General features: G+C 40.0%; 1 protein-coding gene across 2 annotated transcripts in view; it reads right to left on the reverse strand.

Annotated features, from left to right (window-relative positions):
* The window catches only part of PLXNA4 (plexin A4), a 1,066,226-nt gene that overhangs the window by 865,500 nt on the left and 174,590 nt on the right, over window positions 1-26,136 (reverse strand). For both annotated transcript variants that reach the window (XM_073619416.1, XM_073619417.1), the window contains exon 3: window positions 16,737-16,919. In XM_073619416.1, coding sequence (XP_073475517.1) covers window positions 16,737-16,919 — 183 coding nt within the window. The remainder of the gene's footprint in view (window positions 1-16,736; window positions 16,920-26,136) is intronic.

Below are 26,136 nucleotides of genomic sequence, written 5' to 3' on the forward strand. Positions count from 1 at the left end.
TTCAATTGTTTCCTGGTTTTTTGCTTAGGCCAAAATGATGTCATATCCCAGAAGTCTTCATGGTCATATTTTTTGTTTTCATCTGGAGGAGAGGAGGAGGGGTTTGCTCAGCAAAGCACATCCTTCTGCCTAAGCTAAGGACTGATGGATTCAAGGAAGTAAATGCTACATGATACATCTGCCTTTGCTCATGATGGCTGAGGCTAAAAATGCTAGATGTGTGTTTTCTCAACAAGATAAGACATATGTGTGAGTTTGCTATGAATATTAAAAATGAATTAAAGTGGAGGTCCGCTGAAAAAAAAGTATTAAAAGCCAGCAGCCACAAATACTGCAGCTGCTGACTTTTAATATATGGACACTTACCTGTCCAGGGAGCCCGCGATGCCGGCAGCCGAAGCTGATCCGTCCTTCGGCTCTGGCTGCTGCTGCCGCCATCCTCGGTGAGGGAATAAGGAAGTGAAGCCGTGCCGCTTCACCTCCTCGTTCCCTACTGTGCATGCGCGAGTTGCGCTGCGTGTCCTCTGAGGTCCCTGCTGTGTTCTGGGACCTGTGTGTCTCCCAGAATACAGCGGGGGAGGACGGGGTAGGCGATGGAAGTGGCATAGATCACTGCAAGCGCCGCGGTGATCTATGCCAGGAAGTGGGAGCAAATACCTGTATTAGACAGGTATCTGCTCCCTCCTCCCCCCTGAAAGGTGCCAAATGTGACACCGGAGGGGGGGAGGAATCCAAAAAGTGGAAGTTCCATTTTTGGGTGGAACTCCACTTTAAATAGCATTTTCAATTTGTAGTGCTCAAATACAGTTAAGTTCTGCTGTAAGTCTAAGTTTTCACAACTCATACATTGCTGAACCCATATGACCCCAGTCAATTACCTTGTCATAAGTCACATTTAGTGACAGTGAATATGGCTTATACTTAATAAGTTAGAGATAATTGTACAATGTGTTTTAACCTACAACTACCACTCAGAAATCATATATCATTCTTTTGACTACTCCAAATTGACAAAAGGTGACATCTTAGCTAATATTGATATTTAACTTTTCATATAGTGCCTTCTCACATGTTGCATGTTTAACACTTCTTGTTAGCTGGTTTAGAATGTTTTAACCCAAATCTGCTGATAATTAGCATGTGTATTGGGCAATGACAACTATCCCAGCTCCAATCTTGAATGGTCAGTGTGGAAAACTCTGCATGACTGGGGTCTTCATATCACCATCTTTTTTTCCAGTTATTTAACGTGAGAATTAAACATCTCTATGGCCACACATTTTAGGTTTCCCAAACATAGACCAACATTTGCCAGCAATACGGCTATTTCAAGAATAACATTCCAAAATCATGCAGTTTAGGGGTTGACACCAAACTCCAGTGGTGGATATATGATTCTTTGATGGAAGTGAAATAAATTATTTGCAGCATTTCAGCAGTTGCAGTGGGCCTAATGTTTTCACAATATAATCTCTCACCATCTGCCAATCCTTGTAATACTCTGCCTATTTATGAGTATCCTTAAAGATTATGCTTCCTACCCTTGAGTAAGGTTCTTTTTAAACAGTTCTTGCAACTTTTTTTTTTTTTTATTCAGTTATCACACCCGTGAAACAGAAGATGGTATAAATATGAGCTGACTAATACCCAATCTAGACAATCACCACCTTTCCTTGGCCAGTTCTGATCTAAGAGAAAGAATCAGCCAACCAATATATTTTGCAAGACACTTTGAGCTGTTCCACTGAGATGAGGCTGGCACCAACGCTTTCTGCTCTTTGCACAAACATGCATGCTTGGCTGAAGCAATCCTGCATGTTTATGTCACAGACACTGAGCAGACATTTTTGGTTTGCCAATCGAATCATACCTATGCATCCACCATACAAATCACTGGCAACATGCTAACACTGAAAGAGAATGAAATAAATTCAGAGCAAGAAATAGATGAGAAAGTCAACAATAAGCCAAGGATAAACAGATCAGTGGATAAGGAGACACAGCAAGCTCTGGGACACAGACGTTTTATCTCTGTCTTTGTGCTATTCCAACTCAGTGATAAGTATGAAGCTTAATCAAATATGCTAATGATAGTCTATTGGGAAGATACAGACTCTGTTCAACTAGCGAGGCTGAAAAACAAAATATATTGTATTTTGAAAGCTCATCTCTCACTTTTTATAGCTCCTTATTTGCAAAACAATAAGCTCAAAGCATTCACTCTGAAATGAAGATGAGTCTATATTACCATTTTCTATATGTGTTTTAGGCCATACATGGACTTAAGTGGTTGCATTTACCATGGAGAGTGCTGCAAAGAATTCAGAACTTGCCTGGTTCAGCCAAGCATTCAAGTTTATATCAATGAAGAAGGAAAAAGGAAAAAGCTGAAGAAGGGAGGGCACGGTTGGCTAAACTAAAGCAAGCTATACATTATGCAATTTTCTTCCCTTCAACCATGGGTTGAGGTGGCTCCTCCTTTATCTCTCACTTGCAGCAGGATCACTGGTCAAAATCAGTGCACAGATGGGGATCACAGTGCAGCATATCACGTGATGCCTCATTCCACCTATGACCACACTGCACCTGCATCTTCCTTGTCCCCTCTGTGGGAGCAGGGCAGGCAGAGATCTGTGAGGGCTGCCAAGAGGAAAGCTAGCCTTGTAAACACAGAATGTTTCTGTGTTTACAAGTGATAGTGGTGAGCAGGGAGTGGAAGGTGGGAGCTGGAGATAGGCGAATGGAATTCTGAAAAAAACTCTGGGTGCAAGGGCCACATAAAATGGCCTAGTAGGCCTGATTTGGCCCATGAGCCTTGTGTTTGACACATGTGAACTAGACAAACTTGTATATTTTTACAATCTGACTAACTATGTGGCTATGTAGCTATGAAATTTGCTGCATTAAACAAGTATTTATTCAAACATTGTTTGGTTATTATGATCTATAAATATGTCTTTCGTGCGTTTTGAAAGACCAATATGCTGTTCATGTAAAAGAGGAAATGTTCTATCTTCTTTATTGACACTCCTGCATCTGGGGTGCATTTATTGTGATCCCCTGTTTATCCAACATTTTTGGCAGAAAAAGAATGAACATGCAGAAAAGGATCAAAAGCTACAAAACTGTTTGGATATTAGGCTCCATGCACACTGGCTTATAAATCGCTGCTTCTACAGGAGTTTTGTGTTTTGCCTGTAGAAGCAATGTTATGCTATGTGTCCATGTACATTAGGATGATTACAGGCATATTTTGAACTCAGCGTTTAGAGGCAGAAAAAGAAACCCTTATGGTTTGCGCTTCTCATTGGAGCATTCTGGCAGAAAACATGCTAAACTTGCCTTAACTCGTCTGAACTGTATACAAAAACACTCTATATCAGCATTTTTTTCTGCCAGGGGAACAGTCGTTTTTCTTAAGCCCAGTGTGCATGGAGCCTTACAAAGGTAGCTACTGAAAACTGAATCCGTATTAAAGTTGCAGAGGTGAAAACATTAAACTAACAGTATAACAAGAAAGAACATGTTGCCATGGATCTGAATCATGGACTTTGCCGTGACCTATTTACTCCTGTAAATGCTATTGATTTTGTGAAAGAAGAATGAAAGTAGGCATCTTGGTTTCCAAGAATCTGGTGAGATTTGTTGGACAGTGTCAGTTTTAAAGCTACCCATACATTGGGTTGATTTATGAAACCTGAGGTATAGAAAACTGTACCAAAAGTATTCTGTTCCCCAGGGATACCAGTCAAGTATAGTTTTTCATTCTCTGAGGATATGAAAAAGGGAACCTGATTTAATGCTCTGAACAACAGCTCTGGTTTTTGCTCCAGTTTTCATATATCAACCGCCTGGAATCAAACCATCATGTGGCAAGAATGATAATGTTTGAAGGCATGCAATACTGTAAAAGTGAATACAGTAAAAATGTTCTATGAGCATAAAAGGCTGATGCAGATAATGTTGACCAATGCTCTACTGCTATTTGTTCAACGTGTTAACGAATAAAGATGGTGTAATGCGATGGTCGGGGCGCTCTGGTCACTTTTAAATGAACAGTTGTCCCAGGTATATTCATTTTAAGGTAAAGGGAAACATTTATAGTTAGTGAGACCCGTTATTGAGAACTTCTTATGCTCTTGCCATAGATTATACCATTATTATGAGATTTTTGATTACTTTTACATTTTGAGTTTGTAATACTCCACAAGTAATCAGTACAACATATGCAGGGGAATTCATAAAGAGTATCTAAGACACTCTTTAGAGCTCCTGCATGTCTTCATGTGAGAAACTATGGTGCAGGTGACAGATTTATGTACCTGTTGTAAAAAGAGTGTGGAGACACATAGACCGGAGCTTCGATATGGACACTCCACCTTTAGTGCAACTGTGCTTTTGTACCTGGGGAGGCAAAGTCTGATGCAGATTCACCGACACTAGTTCCCCATCAGGTTCTCTCCCTTTGTGTATGGCTATAGAATCCACCCATTGGCTGCTGTGAATTATGAGACAAGAGTGGACCTGATGGGTAACTAGTGAAGCTGACAGTGTTCTTAACAGCCAGTGACAGGGAAAGGGTAGCGGCAGCCACTCTGCTACACTGCATGCAGGGACAGAGACTCTGCCTATCTCTGTAGGTCAAGTTAGAATAGGTCTTAATTACATCCAGTTTCATTATTTACAAACTGAAAGTAATTATTTTTGAATTTGGCTAATTATTAGCACCACTTTGTAAAATTGGCACTATTACGATATACCTGAGTCTGAGGCATGGGTCAGTAAAGTTACTAAAATGGGCAGTAGAGATTTTTGAATCTGGTGCAGACATTTTTAAAGCGCCATAGTGTCAAAAAACTGTTGGTAGTGCTTTATTGAATTCCCCCGATTTAATTATGCATTTTCTATAGTCTCACTTTCAGAAAGACATATAGAAAGGCATACCCTGGGTCAACGTGTAGTCACCTCTGAAACCTCCGGTAGTCTAAAAAGCTGGGAAAAGGAAATGCAGATATTTCCATATTTGTTGACCACTAAATCACATAAAAGTAATAACCGAAGCCTAACTTGTTGCTCTGGGGAACACATACATTTTTCTTTTAGGTGCATAGAATACTCCTAATAAACTTTGAAACAAAGAGGCAGAGCATCAAAATCTATTCAGCTAAAGTTGTCCTGAATCTTCACACTACAGCAATACTACATTATTCTATTGTGCTGTTGAACAATTAAAGAACCTTCTCCCTGCAGGCATCGATGGAACTAGTACACCCTGCAGTTTTTCATAAGCTGCCTTTATTATTGTGAAATGCTGTATATTTTTAATAGACATACTTTATGTGCTGAAAACATGTAGTCACTGTTAATGCTGGTCTCTGTTTCTGCTTCGTATGCTGCAGTCTGTGTCTTCCACAGAAAAGGATTCAGTTAATGATAGCAGGAATTCTAAATGCATTTCTTTGACATTCCCCACCCCCAGCTCTTTTCTACAGGAGTGACAGTGTGTAAAAAATGAGCTCATGAAAATGCTCTAATTTGTCAGAACAAGATTGTAGGTTGCTGCTAATTGCAGAGACACATAGTGATCCCTGCCTATTGAAGTGCACTGCTTGATTCCTGAATATATAGAGACTCCGGAATCTTACACCTTTCATAGCTCCCATGGGGCACCTTGAGGATGACAGCTCTGTGAAAGTTGTTAACAGGGGACTTCTTACCTCCCTCCCAGCATGGTTGCCTTTAAAACTTTTTTATGCCTACATTGATAATATTGCAGAGCAACAGACCACAGTGTGTTAGACTTTCCTCTGCCTCGGGCGTTTGTGCATTTTTTGTGCCACTTTTCACTCACACATTAAAAAGACCAATTGTGTAGCTGTATAGTGTGTATGACTTTTTAGAATAGTTATACTACAATGTATTTGTATATCTGTATAAAAGAAAGCTGTGTGCACAATGCAAACCTATAGATGAAATATTATTTTGACAGACTGTATAAGCAGTTGACAGCAAAACAGCAATAGCAGCCTCTGCTGTTATGGAGCCTGGGGTAGGGCATCAGGAAGGCTTTGAAGGAAACTAAACTGTGAATTTTCCAATATAGAAGGACTGACAAAGGACCTCAGAATTGTCACTAGTCTCAGACCCCCCCCCCCCCTTTCCTTGCAGTAAGAAGCATGTGCTTAGCTGTCTTAAGCCCACTGGGTTGAACAAAAAGAAAACTATCAGCTCCAGTCTGATAAAATCATTATTATGGTTACTATTTTTGCTCCTACCGCTATAACTTTAACCCAAAGCACTGGTCCCTAAAGCCTAGTACAGGAATGTCAGGTGATAGTCGGCCTGTGTGTACTGGAATCAGTCTGACAGAAGCCATCCATTCAGCCAGCTTCTGTCGAAGGTACCGACCATAGAGGCAAGACCGAAGAAAGTCTGCTGATCAGCCAATGTCTGAGAGCGCTGACCGGAGTATTCTGGCAGGAGTGACGTCCCCCTATTAGAACGCAATAGCACAGTAGGGGAGATCGCTGTACTAACGTTGGATAGTTAGTAAAGTTTCTCCTCCTGAGCTGTCCGTTTTTCTTCATTCAGCCTTGCTGGGTTGAACGAAAAAAAAAGAACTACTAGTGTGTACTAGGCTTTATAGTGTACTGACTATGCCAACAGCTCTCCTGCTGCTTGTCTATAATTTAAGATTAATGACTTGTATTGCCAGTTGACATGACCAGCTGATACAGAGAGAGTTAGTTGGGGGGTGGGCCTCTTTAAAACTTTGCTATTGGGGCCTCACGATTTGTAGTTATGCTTGTGTGTCTATGAGATCTACCCAAAACTGAAAAATTTGTTCTGATGGGTTTAAATGCCCTACAGCTTCTGTCAGACTGAAAATATTTCTGTCTGCATTGATGTCTGGTGCTAACCTTTCTCATTCTATCCAAAACTAAGAAAAAAAAAAAACACTTTAATGTCATGCTTACTTGTTGATGCCGATCAATAGGAAACTATAGGGAGAAGGGTAGGTAGGCTTTGGTTATGTTTTGTAGTTGAATCTGGCAAGAACCTTAAAACCATCATCATTCACTGATCTATAACCATTCAGTTAACTTATGCCTAGTTGATACAAAAATTCAGTTCATCTTAACGCCTTTATTTTCTTTGTAAAATTAAATAAAAGCATCAAAGTGCACTGTAAATGAGGATGTAGCCATCAACTTCCTAGGAATAAATTCTTGTGAATTGTTAGGAGGAACATTATTTTGTCTTTATTGCAAGTATGCATGAGGAAAATTTTAAGTATACCAGGAAATGACTGCAAATGTAGCTAGGGTTATCTCAAAAGGAAATCTGGTTTTACAAAATTGGCTATTTATATCGCTTAGAAGATTACTTCAAAAATGTCTGAGATACAGCAGGATGAAATTTAACACTGGAAAAGGCTTGAAAACCGCTTTTCCACAATAATTAAAAACAATCTAAAATGTTATTAAGCTTGTTTATCATATGCTAGAGAACTAAAGAGAGAAATTTTTAGTGCTGAGAATAATAAAGTGTAGAAGCTGATGTGACTGCCATGCTAAAACAGTAAAATACTGTTTAAGCCCTTATTTTATTGGTGCAAGTGTGCAGTAATCAGTTCATAATCCAATTATAAAATATATTTTAAAAACCTAACTACACAGGACTGGTAAAGGCTAGTCTGCAACCAGTTGCTATCATTATTAATGTTTGTACTTCATTATTAAATAAAATAATATTCACAGATGTTGTTTTTAGGATATAGCATTCAAGGAAAAGACAGAAAAGCATAAAGGTTACCTTATATATCGGTCTCATTACGTTTATAGTTTCCAGTAAATGTTCAGTGTATTAATATCATTTTATACATAATGCCAAGCCAAGTTTAGCTGCCAACTGATGTTACCCTCTATTTCTACCCTATTTAAATCAAGCTGCCATCAAGTGGAATTGTTCAAAGTCATTTTCTCTGATATGGCCCTATAGATTAAAATGACAAGGCTTGCTTTCATATGGGATGTGACCAGTCAGTTCATATTTAATTACTATGCAACTCTTCCATTCCAAAAAATGTAACTTTGAAATCTATGTTTAATAGCGAAGTATTTATGAAGGTTGCCTGGCATTTTCATGATGCAAGGTGTTCCCAGCAGCACCTCGGCATGATGCCTTCCCATCTGTATTTTGCGCTCTAGTCTCTGGCGTATATTTGTTTAATCAATTCCTTTTGTTAGAATGCAATCAACTCCAGGTTTGTAAAGGCACATAAAACTGTGTGGACCCAAGCCAAGGATGTGAACAAAGCTCTGAACAATGCAGTACTTCCCTAAGTACAAGGAGCTATCAGCACTAAGTGCATTAAGAGTTCAACCACAAAAGTGACGCTGAATATAAAAAGTCAATCTTTTCTGATAATCTTTCTTTTAGTGGTTGAGGAAGGCTGTCTTCCATTCTTCACCAACCCTTTATGAATGACATCATCTTTTTACATTGCTAGACGTATTAAACACTAATTACTTTCATGCCACATTTCAACACACTTATCTTCACGGTTTCATAATTTCAATCTATGGAATCTCATAACCCTCATTTTATTATGAAACACTAAAAGGCATATCGGTGAATTTTAACCCTTAGCTATGAAAGCAGCCTACAAGGCTGATAAGAGATATATGAGGGAGCATGCAAAACAGAGGATCAAAAATGTGTGCAATTATTAGATAAGGATGTTTTTCTTAACGCATACAGGTTGTTTCACTAATTTGAAAAAAGCATATTTGACTAACAAGTTATTATGGAACATTATGTACAGATAGACATGTATTTCAGACAACAAAAAGACTAAATACTCATTCTTAAATTAGTATAACTATATAGTCTTACCTCTAAAGTCCTTTCACATGGGATTTCTGATCAAGTCCGCTTGATCAGTTTTCCAGGAAGGCCTGATCGGGAGCTCAATGTGGGTTTAGAAGCAGGTAGATATAAACAGATCCCTTTTCTGAACAGAGCGGAGCACCTCCATGTGAAAGGATTCTTGAGGATTAGTATTTACTTTCATATTTAGCATTAGCTATTCCATCTTAATTTGCTATGAATTGTATGGAGGACCCCACACCAAAAAAAATGGGGTCCCCCTTAAAATTTACAGGAAACCTGAAAGGGAACTCCACACACACACACACACACACACACACACATTATCCCAGCTACTTTGCTTACATACCTGGGCAGTTGCGGCCAGCAAATTAATGAGGCTGGATGGTAATGCCTCCTGCTGTGTTCCTACTATATTTCATATTCAGCACCTTCTTAATGGGCTGAAAGTCCAATGTTCGGATGAACGCTCCAAACAAGCTAAGTTCGGTCTAAACCTGTGTTCAGACAGAACTAGTAGCTCCTCCTTACTCACAAGCTGCCCTTGCAGCAATCACACTGGTTACTGAGTGAGGTTAGCTCCCATGGGAGTTGGGGTGATCCTTTCTCATTTTTGTGTGATTATCTCCAGCATGTAGCAGTCACCAACAATCCTCTCAATTCTCAAAGGCTACCTTGTGCTGCTTTCAGATAGGATGATTCTGCTAGTCTTGCTCACTGACTCGGCTGAATCAACTGTCAGCTCCACTGTAAATAAACATACTGGGCTGCTCCATACAGCCTCCCTTGAATACAGATGACAGGGCTAGGTGGTAGGACAGGGTAATTGAAGCTGTCCCCATGGCCCCGATCCTGGGACGTAGCCTGGGACACAGACATTGCAGGGCAACTGACTAATAAGCAGGGCTGTCCCAACAAATCTGGAACAGATGGTAAGTGTGTAGAGGTTACCTGAAAACTACCAGTTACTGCCTTGTCAAACATATGATCTAACATATTGTTTATTATCTTTTCATCCTGCAGTATGTAAAGTCAGGCAGTTGACATGGCAGGAACAGATTTCAGGTGACCACTGACCTGCTGGCACAAGCTGAACTGGCAGGGCATCTTTGACAGAGCAAGTGAAGCTAAAGTGCAAAAGGTGCACCTAGAAGTGCTTGCATATACCTGTAGAATCATCCCAATCCTTCCTGTCAGCCAAATCTCAGGCTGTTTTGACAAACAATGCTCTTGCACTTACTGACAGTGGCTTTTCTGGTTATTGTAAATTCCCATTGGCCAACGATGGTCCCGCAGGAATGTTTGTTGTGGGGTTTAGCAGCAAGGTCTGACACTAGGCAAGAACAGCATGACACATGGCTGTGACAAGAATGTTTGGGAGCTTCCTGTAACTTTATGCACTATATACCTATAGTAAGGGACAATTGCATCTTACCCTTAGATAGCCAACTTGACCAACTGTTGTGTATATTTCTCAGGACACTGATAACCTCTTATCCTGCAGACCAGAAAAATATGCTATGTCAATGACCTAGTAAAACAAAACACCTTATTTATACCACTTGGGAAATATTCATGTTGTCTGGTGGTTTTAGTGAGTACCCTGTTGGAAAGTGGTCAGAGCAAACACTTAGCAGTTCAATTCCAAACGCTAGCATGTGCAGCAGGCTTCCAGCCCCTGTGTGATACCATTGACTTAACAAGAAAGTTCTATAATTCCTTTTGAAGTAGTACCTAAAGGAGAGGCACCTGCTTCCTTATAAGGCAAATTAAGGCAAATTAAGGCCAATTATATCACATAGGTGGCCCAATAATCCTCTGTGGCTCATTGGATTCCACCACCTGCCTATTTGGGGGCCTTTTTTCAGTATGCTGCTTGGAAGTTAAGTCTGTTGCTTGGAAATAAAATGGTAAGTGATCTTTTGGGCTAGTTAAGCAGCAGGTGTGCCAGTGAAGCAAGTCACCATTTCCTGGCTGGTTTGGAATAAACTGGCTGGATTTGTAGCAAATTTTTGCAATTTGAGTCAAACCAATTTGCTAATCTGTACTACATCCAGCTTGGTCTTTTTGTAGTATATCCCTGATGTGCACAACTAAATGTTGTTATTTTAAAGTCATCTAATTTGTTCAACACTGGCTTAGAAAAAATATTTGGGAAAGAAAGCAACCAGCATGATTCTTAAAGTGCAACATTATATAAAAGACTTCTTCACCAACCACTCAAGCACTGATAAGTGCAGGTCTAAGCATTAGCAAAACCAGATGGAAATAAGTGCATGCATTTAGCTGGCTGATAAACCGGACATTATGGATCTGCAACTATTTCCCATCCAAAGCACACTTGTGGGTACAGAGAAATGATTCACACTCATGAAAGACTGAAGTCAATTAACCTTTCTGCTGTGATTCCCAACAGCCTGCTTGTAACATTCCTGTTGCGTCAACATTTCTTATCATTCATGACAAGAGGTCTATTATCCTCCAATCATCTCTCAGTCTTCAAATGCTAATGTATTTTTCTCTGCAGTTCTAAAACATTAATAACATCATTTCTTGATAATGGGTCCAGTATGACTTTGTACATAACATTCGAAAAGGACTCCACTAAGTACCATTTCAATTTCTACTGGCGAAATAGCATTCCCCCAAAACAGATTAGAAAAATAACTCATTCTGAGAACAAAAAAAATACAGTTTATGGGATCCCTACGACTCCAAAAGTCACACATATGTAAAAATTTTTAAATACGGGTGTCTTCAGCACAGCATGGCTCACACTGACGCCCAGTGATCTTCAAATAGGATATGCTCAGACAACAAGTAATTATTGGTGTCTGGTTTAGGAAATGAGGCAATTTGCATATTAGCAGCTTCAGAAACAAAGATAAAATTGTTAATAGGTTACATTTATATAGTGAAACAGCTCTGCCAACAGAAATGATAGAAAAACTATTTTTTAAACAGATCTTCAAAAAAATCCCTGTACAAGGAGGATTGAATCACATACAAACATGTAGAAATAAAATGAACATATGTGCCTATAAAGCATTGCAGCAGTTGCACTATATTTTCAACAAAGCTAAATTAAAGAAAAACTTCATTCTAATGGAAAAGCAGGCTGTTTTATTAGAATAAACTATTAAAACCACTAAATACAACCATTTAACCCTGTTTCCTGTTTTATTGCAATAGAAAATAATTTATTATGAACTCCAGTATTCAACACCCTAAAACCTATTTGTGTCTGGGCCCTTCATTTCAACTAGACCATACTGTGTAATAGTAGTGCTTACCTAGCTTTTTCCTGGTTCAGACTGTCTCAACCATGACATGAGTAAAGGTGGCCAAAGATGGATTGAAATTTGTCTGGTTCAGCAGGGACCAGCCGAATTTAAATCCATGTGTGGCCATTGTAATTGAACAGATGTTAATCTACTGATCGATTTCTATTGAACCACTCTGTCAGATAAAAGCTGCTCAAATCAGTGCTGCAGGCAATAGGCTGCAGTGTTGATCTGTATATTCTGACAGCAGGGGAGTCTCCCTGCTGTCAGAATACAATAGCACAGTGGTGAGGATTCCACCATCCACCGCAAATATGTGGATGGAGAAATTGGTTCAGAACCATGTATGGCCAGATTTAGGGTGGGCACTCTGAGGCCTTTTTTTTTTTTTTACTCTACCAGAGGTGTGACAGCCTCTTAAAAATGGGTCATATCAGTCAACTAATAATAATCCTGCATTACTTTCTTTGCTCTTTTGCTTTAAGAATTATTTCACTTTCAACTAAAAAGTATAAGTTGGCATTCCTTGGAGACCTGATACCCAAACAGAGACCCAACTTTTTAAATTTATGCATCCTACACAAGGTGGTATTTCACTGTTGTGGGAGCCAACCAACTGTGCAGCAACCTTACCATACTTTATTTCAGGCAGCTGGCACATGAGCAGTACACAGCACAAAATGTTGGCTGCAGTGTTTAGAACTGTATGATCACTTGACCTGAGGTCTCTGTTTGGGTATGTTTTTAATAGGGGGCGGCTGAGCCTTTTTTTAGTGAAAGTGCACTAATTCTTCAAACAGCACAATATTCCACCCAGGCAATAGGAATTATGTGTTAAAGTTTTACTTGTAGGGTCTATACTTGCACCACCATTAGCTGATTTGTTATTTAGCTCTCTTATCTGAAGAAAAACCTCTCAGTCATAATTTACTTTGCAATAAAACATTTTTAGATAACTACTTATAGGTCGTTGAAATGGAGGAAAAAGTGATTTTGTCTGGCAAAGTAGAAACAACTTATACAGTATTTCCATTCTAATTAATATTTTCCTGACATGATATTATCACATTATAACCAAGACCAAATACATACGTAAGTCCTATTATTGACTGCCACCCACTACACAGCCATCATGATAATAAAGGGGCACACAATGGTATTTATACATAAAAACTCAGTGCAGTATCTTCACTATGAATCCATATTGATTTGCTGATGAAACAAAAACATAGCTCTGGTGTGCGGTTTTTCTTTAGTATTACAGAAGCGGCGTTGGCCGAAAAAGAAAAAATCATGTACACAAGGAAAGAAACTGCAGATTTAATAAAACAAACTTCCTTTCTTTTCTTTCCTAATGGTGAAGCAGGAAAAAATACCCATTACGACAGGAAGTAGCTTATTAGACAGCAGGTCCCTTTTTATTACAGTGGTTATGACAATTTGTCCTAAAAGTAGGTCAAAAGTAAATCAGAGACATCCAACTCTTTGGTGTACAAGGAGCCATTTGCACAATTATTTATATGCTTTTGTTTGGGCATGGCAAGCAATTTCTTGTTCAATTGTTCCCCTTCTGAAATAACATGCTGTTAATAAGTAATATGCATACACTGTCTTCCATGTTTCTGTGACTGTTCTATGCATTTCTAATGCTGGATTAACAAGCAGATACTGTACATAATGCTTTACTGCAGTCATGTGACTCTCATACATCACTCTGCCATTTATTCTGTTATCCACGCACTGTATTCAAATTAAAACTTGGAAGTATAATGACTATGCTAATTAATGTAGCTTTGGTTCTATCTATGAAGTCAATATGTTAGCGGTAATGTTCTAGGCAGATAAATGAAAAAATAATCCATGCAATAATTCTATCTGTTGCTTAGGTAATAATTAATTGGTAGTGTACATTAAGATGACCTCACATCATTTATTCTATCTGTCATCCGCAGCTTGCCACACATATCACAGTCTGATTGTACATCCTCTGTACAATCTACTTTAGATTCAACGACAACTATGTACTTGTTCAAGGGTAAACCTAATGAGAAACTGAAAGCTGTGCCCAAAAAAGGCAGGCAGAGGGCAAAGGAGTAGTTAGCTGCATTGCCTGTGGTCTCCTTGCAGCTGATTCTTCCCCATTACTAACATAACATGTCTTGTTCTGCAATGTGTGAAGGCAGCCATGTTGGCAGAGGCAGGGCTGTGCTTCCTCACATCAAAGCCTCCAAGCAAGGAGAAAAGTGATCAACACAGCAATGACATGACTAAATCACACTCCAAATCTACTAGACTATCAGTACCTTAGATCTCAGGCTGCAGATAAACAGCTATGAGACTCTAGGCACTGGAGTGCCAAGGCACTTCCATACCAGTAGGAATTCAAGACTTAGGCCCCTCTCACACTTGTACGACTTGTCCCACGATTTGGGACTGCAAAGTAGCATGACAAGTTGTTCCCCATGATTCCCAATGACAACCATTCATATTAGTCCTGCCTACTTCAAAGTAGTCCCTGCACTACTTTGGTCCAACTTTGATGCGAGTTACACAGGCATTCCCTGAAATTGCGGCAAAATCGCGTTTGCGAAATTGCGGTAAAATCACACGACTTTGAAGTCGCAGTAGTTTGAAAGAGGCCAAAAGGTAAAATTTTCAAGGTACTGTTTAGGCACAACTAACATTTCTAAATATTCCCTGGAATATAGCAAATCTTCACTTTCTGAGTTCAGTTCCATTTTTAAAAATCCATTCAATTATATCCAGTCAGGTGTGTTTGACCTGTCTGTGCTGCTTTGATAGGCTCGTTCGCACTAGTCGCTGCATTTGAACGTAGCAGCTACTGTGTGGTGTAATCCCGCCGGTCCAGTGCAGTGTTGTTTTTGGGCATCGTACGGTTACTTTTTTTTAAAGGAACTTTATCAAAATGTCACAAAGTGAACCATAACCCACCCTGTGCATGCAATACTTCTTTTCAGTACACACCACCTACACAGCAGTCGTGTGAACTGGTCTCACCAGAAACCAGGCATTTTGCCCTGTCTTCCGGTGTTGACTGTGCTGGAATAGGCGCCCAATGCAGTCCCACCACACCTGGTGAGGATGGAACCCTAGTCTGGCTTTACTTATGTTTCTACTGTTCTGTGCTTGTGGTTCCTGTCCTTACCAACCAGGGCTGATGCATCTGAGTGTATTCTGTCTTTGACACTTTAGCCTATGGGGTTTATTTACTAAAATACAAGATAGAATGCCCTACTAGCTCAAATGCAGGAACATGCATAGGGGTTTATTTACTAAAGGCAAATCCTCTGTGCACTGCAAGTGCACTTGGAAGTGCAGTCGCTGTAGATGTGAGGGGAAGATTTGAAATGAGGGGAAGCTTTGCTGATTTATATCATCCAATCATGTGCAAGCAAAAATGCTGTTTTTTATTTTTTTTTAATGTCCCCCTCAAATCTACAGCAACGGCACTTCCAAGTGTTCTTCCAAGTGCATTTGCCGTGCACAGTGGATTTGCCTTTAGTAAATAAACCCCTATGCATGTTCCTGCATTTGAGCTAGGGCATTCTATCTTGTATTTTGATCTGGCCCGTTTTGGCTATTGATTCTGTTTCTGAGATTTTGTCTGTATTCATTTCAGCTTCTGATCCAGTTTGCCTGTTTGTACTAGCTTTATCTGTCCATACTGGCCACTGCTTTTGATCCTCTTTGTGTTTGTTGCTCCTGGACACAACTCTGTCAGTTCTTTTCTGCCTGTCCGTCTGTGGTTGTTCAGCTCAGCGATCTCAAGGGTTATATAGAGAGAACTGTCCTGCCACACATGTCCATCTGTACTTTCAACAGCTCTGGTAAAGGCCAGGAGACCCTGGTTCCTGCACCTCGATGAAAGCCTATTTTCCATTAGCTGCAATTGGGTATATGCCTTTCCGTCTCCCCTGATGCTGTATCTACTCTCCTTCATGTCTGCCCCTTCTGCAGATTTTGGGTTCTAATCTTCCCGGAATTTCTACTAATGCTACTTCTTATTAATGCTACTAATGCTAAATTTTACTAATACTAAATTCGACTATTGCTCCTCTCATCAAGTTCCTTTGCTCCAGGACCTCCCAAAATATCAATATAAGGCCAATAGTACCCTCCGACCCGTGATAAACACTATGTGTTTGCTGGCAAAAACCTGTACAATCAGACTGTTATATGTGTGGCCAACTTTAATCTAATAATACAAGCAGTCCTAAACATATCCTAAATACAGGCTTCTGTGCTGTTGACAAACAAAATTCAGATTCATTAATTTCACTTCCCAGTTAATATGAACATTTTATAAAATGCTCAAAAAAAAGGTCACCAGGATAGAATATTTTCCACACATTATGACAAGGTTGCCAGTCATATATATTACAGAATATGGCAGTGAGAAGGCTATTTCTAAAACAAGTCTACCATGCAAACCTTAAGTAAAAAACAGGAATAATACACTGGTAAACTGTAACTTCTACTAAATAATATTTCAATACAGAAACTGACTGGAAAATGCTGGAGGGTTCACAATGTTCCTACCTTTTTGAGCTTGCCACTCTTGGTCCCCACAAATGCTAGGGAATGATTTTTGTAGACATAGGCGATAACGGAAGTCATTCTGTCCCGATCCTCTGTGAAGACAGGGTACCCTCTCACCATTTCCGATACTCCCAAGGGGGCGTTCATGTCCAATCCACAGAAATCATCAGCAATTGTTATGAGCTGTGGGAAACATACAACAGTATTGTCAATAAGCTATATAATGTTTGTTATATAGGAATGAATAGAGGATTTCAGTTCAAACAATCCAAATCCATATTGTAATATTTATATTATGCATGTTTATTCATATTTATTTCTATCTACACTATTAGACAAGCCAAAATACAGTATATACTTTATCTGTTCATTTGACAAACTTAATAAAGCAGAACTTCACGCTCCTTTTAATCGTTCTGCTGCTAGCATTAGTAAATAGATAGGTAAGTATATCCTATTTACTTGTTTTAAACTTTTTTTTGCATATCTTCAGTTACTTCCTGGGTTTCATGCCTAGACAAATGATGTCATACATCCCAGGAGTCTTCAGCAGGGGAGGAGAGGTTTTCTCAGCTAAGCACACCCTCCTGCCTGCATGCCTGAGGAAGTAAGTGCCAGAAATGCTAGTAGGTATTTTTCAAAGTGATTTCTTAGCAAAATAAAGCATTGAGACAGGGATAGATGGGTGAGTTTGCTTTGAATATTAACCACTTCAATACCAGGCACTTTTACACCTTCCTGCCCAGGCCAATTTTCAGCTTTCAGCGCTGTTACAATTGCGCTGTCATGCTACATTGCACCCAAACAAATGTTTTATCATTTTGTTCCCACAAATAGAGCTTTCTTTTGGTGGTATTTGATCACCTCTGCAATTTTTATTTTTTGCGCAACAAATAAAAAAAAAAGTTTTTCTTTGCTTCTTTTAAAAAATTTTGTAAATAAGTACGTTTTCTTCTTCAGTGATGGGCACTGATATGGCTGCACTGACGGGCACTGATAAGGCGGCACTGATGGGCATTGATGAGGTGACACTGATGGACACTGATGAGGGGCACTGATAGGCGACACTGATGGGCACTGATAGGTGGCACTGATGGACACTGATAGGTGGCACTTGTATGCGGCACAATGGGCACTCATAGGTGGCACTGATGGGCACTCATAGGCGGCACTGATGGGCTCTCGTAGGCAGCACTGATGGGTACTTATGGGTGGCACTGATGGGTGGCATGGATGGGCACTGATGAGCACTGATAAATGGGCACTGATGGGCACTTATAGGTGGCACTGATAGACACTGATGGGTGGCACTGATGACACTGATGGGTGGCATTGCTGGGCATCACTGAATTTTTTTGTTTTCTTAATAGTGCCAGTCAGTGCCCATTTGTGGGCACTGATTGGCATAGATTGGGCATATGTTGGCACATGTGGATGGCCATGGGGGATGTACCTGGCCATCCACATATTATGTGTTTCCCTGGTGGTCCTGGCAGCTTCCCTTGGTGGTCCAGTGTGGGCATCCGAGGGGGGGCTGCGCTGATAAACAATCAGCGCAGACTCCCCTGTCAGGAGAGCCTCCGATTGGCTCTCCTGTACTCAGATGTGAGTGAGGAAAAGCCGATCAACGGCTCTTCCTGTTTACATCGTGATCAGCCGTGATTGGACATGGCTGGTCATGTGGTAAAGAGCCTCCGTCGGAGGCTCTTTACTGAGATTGGTGTAGCGGTGTGTCAGACTGACACACCGCACTACCGATCGCCGCGCTGTGCACCCCCACGGGTGTGTGGAGGATGTTATCCTGCAGGACGTCATATGACACCCAGTCAGGATAACTGAACCACCGCCCGGTCGTCATTCTGCTATAGGCCGGGCGGGAAGTGGTTAAAAATGAATTCAATAGCATTTTTGGTTTCTGGCTCTCAGATGCAGTCTACTGCTTGAAGTAAAAAGTATGATCTATTACACACTAGTGATCAACAAAGTACTTGTTGCCTGTTTACAATACCACAAAGCAAGCCAAAGTCTTAAGAGACCGTTATCACGAAAAATATGGTATTGTATATTGTGATAACTGTAAATAGATAATGTACATAATTATAGTATTCAGGGTAGGGATTATTTCTCTTCATTCCTATACCTTTATTTATATTGTTTTCTGCATAAAATTAATGAATATATCGCATGCGCCTCAAATATTTATCAGACTACAATACTGATAATATAGTGATTCTAAAGGTAAAACACCTGGAAAATGGATGGTGGTTGTAAAATGTAGGTGAAAGCAGGTTTACATTTTACAATGTATTTTTAGACTATAGTTTACAATGTTATGAAATACGAAAACCGAAGTTTAGAACTAATGTAATAATACCCATAACAACTAAGAGTCAAAGTTAAATCATAGTAAATATCTCCTGTAATGTGTAAAGTGAACATAAAATACAGACTCTATGGTTGCCTTGAAAAGCACCACCCTGTTCATCCAGTTTTTATGAATTACTTACAAAGTAGGGGGGAAGGTATGAAAGGAAGTGTACCGGTGCCAAATGCTACAAGAAAATGAAAGGCAGTCACTGTGTTAGCATATGACAACTTACAAAGGGTGAGGTGTAGCAGGTAGACATGGGATTTTCATTGTATTCAGTTTATAACCATATCATGTCCAATATGTGGTTCTGAAGTAACATGTGGTGCTCAACTCCCTCAATTGTACCTTGTGGTAATTGCACAGCGAATCCCAAGCTTTGAAATACTTGCCTCATCTGAAAACCTCTACCTTATATCATTTGTAATGCTTACGGCAAATAAATATTTTTATATACAGTATTAATGTAAATATATGTATGATGGTTTAACTCTTTCATTACTAACCAGTGACCCTTCTTTTGTTTCTAAGGTTTATATCTTACTATTTCCTACCAACCAGCAGATGGTAGAGCCTACTGGGTTCTTATAGAGCTGGCAGAATCAGTTGTCCCAGTGGATCTGTAATCTCTCCTAAAGCTAGAAAGCTGAAATTAGTAGGTATAGTCACTTCAGAATCAGCTGAGTTACTTTGTATCCTTTTATTTTGTAACTTTTATACATTTTTACCTTATGCTAATTTATTTTAATAAGCAAATCTGTTAACACTAAAATTAGACACTTTATAGCAATACGTTACATTTTTCAGCTGAGTTTCTAAAACATCTCGCTGGACTAAAAAATACCCTATTCGCTTCTTTTTATTCATGAATATCATTTGTTTAATTCCTAAGTATAACAATATGGCGTTGATTTACAAAAGCCAAAAATACTGTGAACTTTGCAAATGCAGTTGCTTCAGGGAGTAGTAAATGAGCAGAAGCTCTGGTAACTTCCATCATCCAATCAAGTGCAAGCAAAAATGCAGTTTCTTTTTATTTTCCTTGCACGTGATTTGGTACTCTTTGCAAAATGAAGCTTTACCTCATTTACTAAGCTCTGGAGCAATTGCCCATGCAGAGTGAAACTGCACTAAAGTCTATTTGCTTTTAGTAAATCAACCCCTAACTCTAATAATAGATTTATTTCTTATGAAACCCTAACAAGGTTTACATCAAGCAATAGTTATTTTAGGTTGTAAAAAATCCTGTTGGTTTATCAAATTATTCAGTCCCTGGCTGCAATGCTACTATGTGTATAACAGGTCAAACAAAACATGGATGAACCCTTACAAAGCTTGAAGAACCGAGATGCCATAAACCATATATATTTACTACAGGAAGATGCACATGTTCCCATTGGAAGAATAGACCACTCCCCAAGTACACGGAACAGACAACAGGTTTTACAGTTTTTCTTTTTGCAGGAGAAGGTGTTAGAGCTGAAGTTGGTTTGTCTTTAGGGAGTTTGCTGTCATTTGATTTCAAGAAATAAATAAATCAAAAGGCTGGTGGAATGCTTGTGGTATGGCAGCCTTCGAGGGCAAAATACTAACAACATTGCCTTGGGATGCACAATCTGGGATATTGATGCTGTAGGAACGTAGAGTTGATATGCAGCTCATTCTGCTTGTCTGAACTACCTTTGATACATTTGTTCAGAATGGTTTCAGGGGCACCTCATCTATCACTTCTACAGGTGACCACAGATACAGAGATTAGGCACAACATGAAAAGTTGACCTAACTTATTGGGCAAGGAAGAAGAAAAAAAGTTTATTGTTAAGGAATAAGTTAAAAAACTTAACTTTTGTTAAAAATGTATATAACATATAGTATATCTCTGCTATAAAAGCATTTTTTACCTTTTTTTTGCGTCTGCATTCAGCTAGGATTTTATAAGACTGGCAAAAAATAAATAAATATGTCTTCCTTTGTATGAGGGCATTCTGTACAGTACATCCCGTACATCCATTGCTGATCATGTAATTTGCTCACTGCTGTTTCCAATGTTTCTTTCTTACCACAATGCTGGCACTGATCAAAGTACTATAGAAAGAATAATATCCCATTCAGTTAGTAGGAAGTGGCTAGTATGTATGGTGAGAAGAAAGAAGGTGCAACCCATATTGTCATAGCTTTAAACCGTCCCCTGATTTAGAGGGACTGTCCCTCATTTTGAACAAAGTCCCTCTTTTCTCCTCATTTGTCCCTCATTTTTGGTCAGATTTATATAGATGCATATAAAATACACTATTTATCTATCCAAAAGTGTTTTAGAATGCTAAACCTTTCATCCAGTTTCTAAATTGCTGCATCTGTAAATACCAAAAGCCAATAAAACGTAACTGTAATGATAAAAAACAAACACTTGTGGGTTTAATCAATCATTTTTTTGTATAATTCTCCTTTAAAGGGGTGTGGCAGGGTGTGTGTCCTATGTCTATACACTTTTGCTAATAGGTGTCCCTCATTCCCATCTCAGAAAGTTGGGGGGTATGCATATTGTGCCTGCGTTATTGACAGTGGCATCATAAGAGCTGTGCCAGCTTTCCAGGCAATAGTCATAAACTATTGGTATTGCCAGGAACACTGGCACTACTGAAAACTTGCAACTGGAGCCACTGCCAATAGTGCAGACCCAATTGATGGAGAGTTTACCTATACAGAATATTAAAGCAAAGTTTCTTTCTGAATCCAGCTAAAGATCTTAAGCCCTGATGAAGCGGGAGGTTTTTGGCCCCAAAAATATGCCTGCTTTTTTTTTTTTATTGTGAAACTTTAAGCTCCATGCACACTAGCATTTTTTTAAGCTCCTAGAAGATATTATGAGCTGCTGTGGTGAAACTACAAACACCATCATGCCTCTGCCTCTAGGAGTCATGCCTGTGATTGTCAGGCTCTTGCAATGTCTAATGGGGCTTGTAGTTTCACCACAGCTGGAGGGCCGAGGTTGCCTACCCCTGCTTTGAGTTTAGGAGCAGAAAAAAAAATTGTTTTTATAGAGTCTTGGGAGCATTTTCCCAGGAGAAAAAAAAACGCCAAAACGCTCCTAGAGTATTTCAAAAGAGCCTCTATAAGCAATTCTAATGTTTGATCATGGTTAGCCCCAACATTGGTTTGCCCCAAAATATTGATTCTTCTTTTCACATGCTATCACATACACTATATTGTCAAAATTATTGTGACGCCTGCCTTTACATGCACATGATTTTTAATGGCATCCCAGTCTTATGCTGTAGGGTTCAATATTTAGTCGGCCCATCCTTTGCAGATATAACCGCTTCAACTCTTCTGGGAAGACTGTCCACAAAGTTTAGGAGTGTGTCTATGGGAATGTTTGACCATTCTTCCAGAATTCTTCCAGCACATTTGTGTGAGGTCAGGCACTGATGTTGGATGAGAAGGCCTGGATCGCAGTCTCCGCTCTAATTCATCCCAAAGGTGTTCTATCGGGTTTAGGTCAGAACTCTGTGCAAGTCAGTCAAGTATGGACCTTGCTTTGTGCACTGATCCAAATCATGTGGTGGAGGGGAGATTATGATGTGGGGTTGTTTTTCAGGGGTTGGGCTTGGCTCCTTCGTTCCAGTGAAGGGAACACTTAAGACATAATTTTGAACAATTTAATGCTTCCAACTTTGTGGGAACAGTTTGGGGACGGCCCCTTCCTGTTCCAACATGACTGCGCAGCAGTGCACAAAGCAAGGTCCATAAAGACATGTATGAGCAAGTTTGGGGTGAAGGAACTTAACTGACCTCAACCCGATAGAACACCTTTGGGATACATTAGGGCAAGCCATGCCTTCTCATCCAACAGCAGTGCCTGACCTTATAAATGTGCTTCTGGAAGAATAGTCAAACATTCCCATAGGCACCCTCCTAAACCTTGTAGACAGCTTTCCCAGAAGAGTTGAAGCCGTTATAGCTGTATAGCAGGGGTCTCCAAACTGTGGCCCTCCAGTTGAACTACAATTCCCATCATGCCTAGTCATGTCTGTGAATGTCAGAGTTTTACAATGCCTCATGGGATGTGTAGTTTCGCAACAGCTGAAGGACCCTGGTTTGGAGATTCCTGCTGTAAAGGGTGGGCCAGCACAATATTTAACCATACGGACTAATGCCCTGTACACACAGTCGGATTTTCCGATGGAAAAAGTGCGATCAGATTGTGTTGTTGGAAATTCAGATCGTGTGTGGGCTCCATAGGACTTTTTCCGTCAGAATTTCCGACACACAAAGTTTGAGAGCAGGATATAACATTTTCCGACAACAAAATCCGATCGTTTAAATTCCGATCATGTGTACACAAATCCGACGCACAAAGTGCCACGCATGCTCAGAAAAAATTAAGAGACGAAAGCTATTGGCTACTGCCCCGTTTATAGTCCCGACATACGTGTTTTATGTCACTGCGTTCAGACCGATCAGATTTTCTGACAACTTTGTGCGACCGTGTGTATGCAAGACAAGTTTGGCCCAAAATCTGTCAGAAAAAATCAGATGGATTTTATTGTCGGAATGTCCGATCAATGTCCAATCGTGTGTACAGGGCATAAGACTGGGATGCCGTTAAAGTTCATGTGCATGTAAAGGCAGGCGTCCCAATACCTTTGACAATATAGTGTATACTGAACTTTACTATCAAAACAAAATGTAAATATAACTATAACTGTACTCTAAATATGTTCTCAATGTCAAGATCTTGGCACTAATAGTTTTCACAGCCATTGTCAAGAACTAATGTGAATACAGCAGCTGTCCTAACTTTCACCAATGTGGCCCCTTTGTTCAGCTAGAAAGCAACACTAAGATCCTGGAACAAGAACTGGAATTGTATCTGATTGATTGCTAGAGGCCTTAGAACTACTCCCTTATGGTGAAAATAATTTCTGGCCTCACCATCCAGTTCCTTGCTTATACCGTCCATTAAAGTGGTTGTAAAGGCAGAAGGTTTTTTTATCTTAATGCACACGCATTAAGATAAAAAAACTAGTGTGTGCAGCAACCCCCCTCAGCCCCCCTAATACTTACCCGTGCTTTATGTCTATCCAGCGATGTACATGAGTGCCTCGGCCGTCCGGTACTCACCCTCCTGATAGCCAATCAGGAGAGAGAGGGGGCGGGACCGAACTGCAGATTTTCATATGAATGGACACACAGAGCTGCAGCTCAGGTGCCCCCATAGCAAGCTGCTTGCTGTGGGGGTACTTGACAGAAGGGATGGGCCAGGAGCACAGAAGCGGGACCCGAGAAGAGGAGGATCTGGGCTGCTCTGTGCAAAATCACTGCACAGAGCAGGTAAGTATAATACGTTTGTTAATTTTAATCACTTACGGATCACCCGCCGTCAATATACGGCGGCTGTTTGAAGAAGAATACCGTTGTTACGGCAGCAGATAGCTGCCCTAACCCCGGTATCCTCTTCTTTAGCAGGCAGTCCACTTTCAGATAAAAGTGGTCTCTGTGGTGGATTTGCCGCAAGATCAATTTTAATCGGGCATGGGAAAGGGCCCTTCCCGCCGCACTCCAGTGGTCTCCACCGCTTACCGGAGCTGCCAGTAGCGGCGGAGACAATCGGGTCCTCTCTCCTCTTTGGCTGGCTGCTGAGTGAGGGGAAGACTCTGCTTAATAGGAATTACTGGCAGAAGCGACGTCAAACGTCACTTCCGCCCAATGCTCTTAAAGGAGAAAATGTTTTTTTACTTTTTTTTTTCAAATTACATTTTTTTTTTTTTTTGCATTTTAGTGTAAATATGAGATCTGAGGTCTTTTTGACCCCAGATCTCATATGTAAGAGGTCCTGTCATGCCTTTTTTCTATTACAAGGGATGTTTACATTCCTTGTAATAGAAATAAAAGTGACCCAATTTTTTTTTTTTTTAAAGGACAGTGTTAAAAAAAAAAAAAAAAGTAAAATAAATAAGATTTTTTTTTTTAAACGCCCGTCCCGACGAGCTCATACGCTGAAGTGAACGCATACACGAGTAGCGCCTGCATTTGAAAACGGTGTTCAAACCACACATGTAAGGTATCGCTGCGATTGTTAGAGCAAGAGCAATAATTCTAGCCCTAGACCTCCTCTGTAACTCAAAACTGGTAACCTGTAGAAATTTTTAAACGTAGCCTATTTTTAAGGGTAAATGTTTTTGTCACCATTTCACGAACGGGTGTAATTTTGAAGCGTGACATGTGAGGTATCAGTTTACTCGGCGTAACATTATCTTTCACAATAAAGAAAATTACCGCTGCGTAAATACAGTGTGACAAAAAGTATTACAATGACTGCCATTTTTATTCTCTTGGGTGTTGGAAAAATATATATATAATGTTTGGGGGTTCTAAGTAATTTTCTAGAAAAAAAAAACAAAAAACAGATTTTAACTTGTAAACACCGATTCTGAAAAATAGGCCCAGTCTTTAAGTGGTTAAAGAAAATAAAAAGGAGACTTTAGTAGTGCTTTAAGCTGGGTTTACACTGATGTGAATTGGATGCAGGTTTCCCCACATCCAATTTGCATAACAGGAGATTGTGGCCGGCTCTCAATGGAGTCGATTTACACATCTCCGGGGCTGCAGTGGAGCGCATTGCACAGGGGTCCTCAGGGCTGTCTTTAATATTGATTGGACCCTGGACAAAACTTTTCTTGGGGCCCCCTCCATGCAGTTTCGCTCTCCACCTGCTCTGAGACATAAAATAAATTGCAACTGGACTCAAAATCAGTTTACTGAATCAGATCAGGCAGCTATTGCGATTGGTTGCCAGAGGTTACAGTGTATCATTACCACTCACTGACTGGTTGCTAGAGGTTACTGACTGATGGCTCACTGATTAGTTGCTAGAGGTTACAGCACGTGATTTCTGCTTGAGCTGCTAGAGTTTACTGTGGATATGACCTTAGGGGGGCATGATATACATATGAATGCCGCCGGCCGCTATTTACATATGAATGCCGCCTCTATTTACATATGAATGCTGGTAATTTACATGTAAACACA

Source organism: Aquarana catesbeiana, linkage group LG03 (assembly GCF_042186555.1).
Source record: "Aquarana catesbeiana isolate 2022-GZ linkage group LG03, ASM4218655v1, whole genome shotgun sequence".
In the NCBI taxonomy this organism is placed as follows: Eukaryota; Metazoa; Chordata; class Amphibia; order Anura; family Ranidae; genus Aquarana; species Aquarana catesbeiana.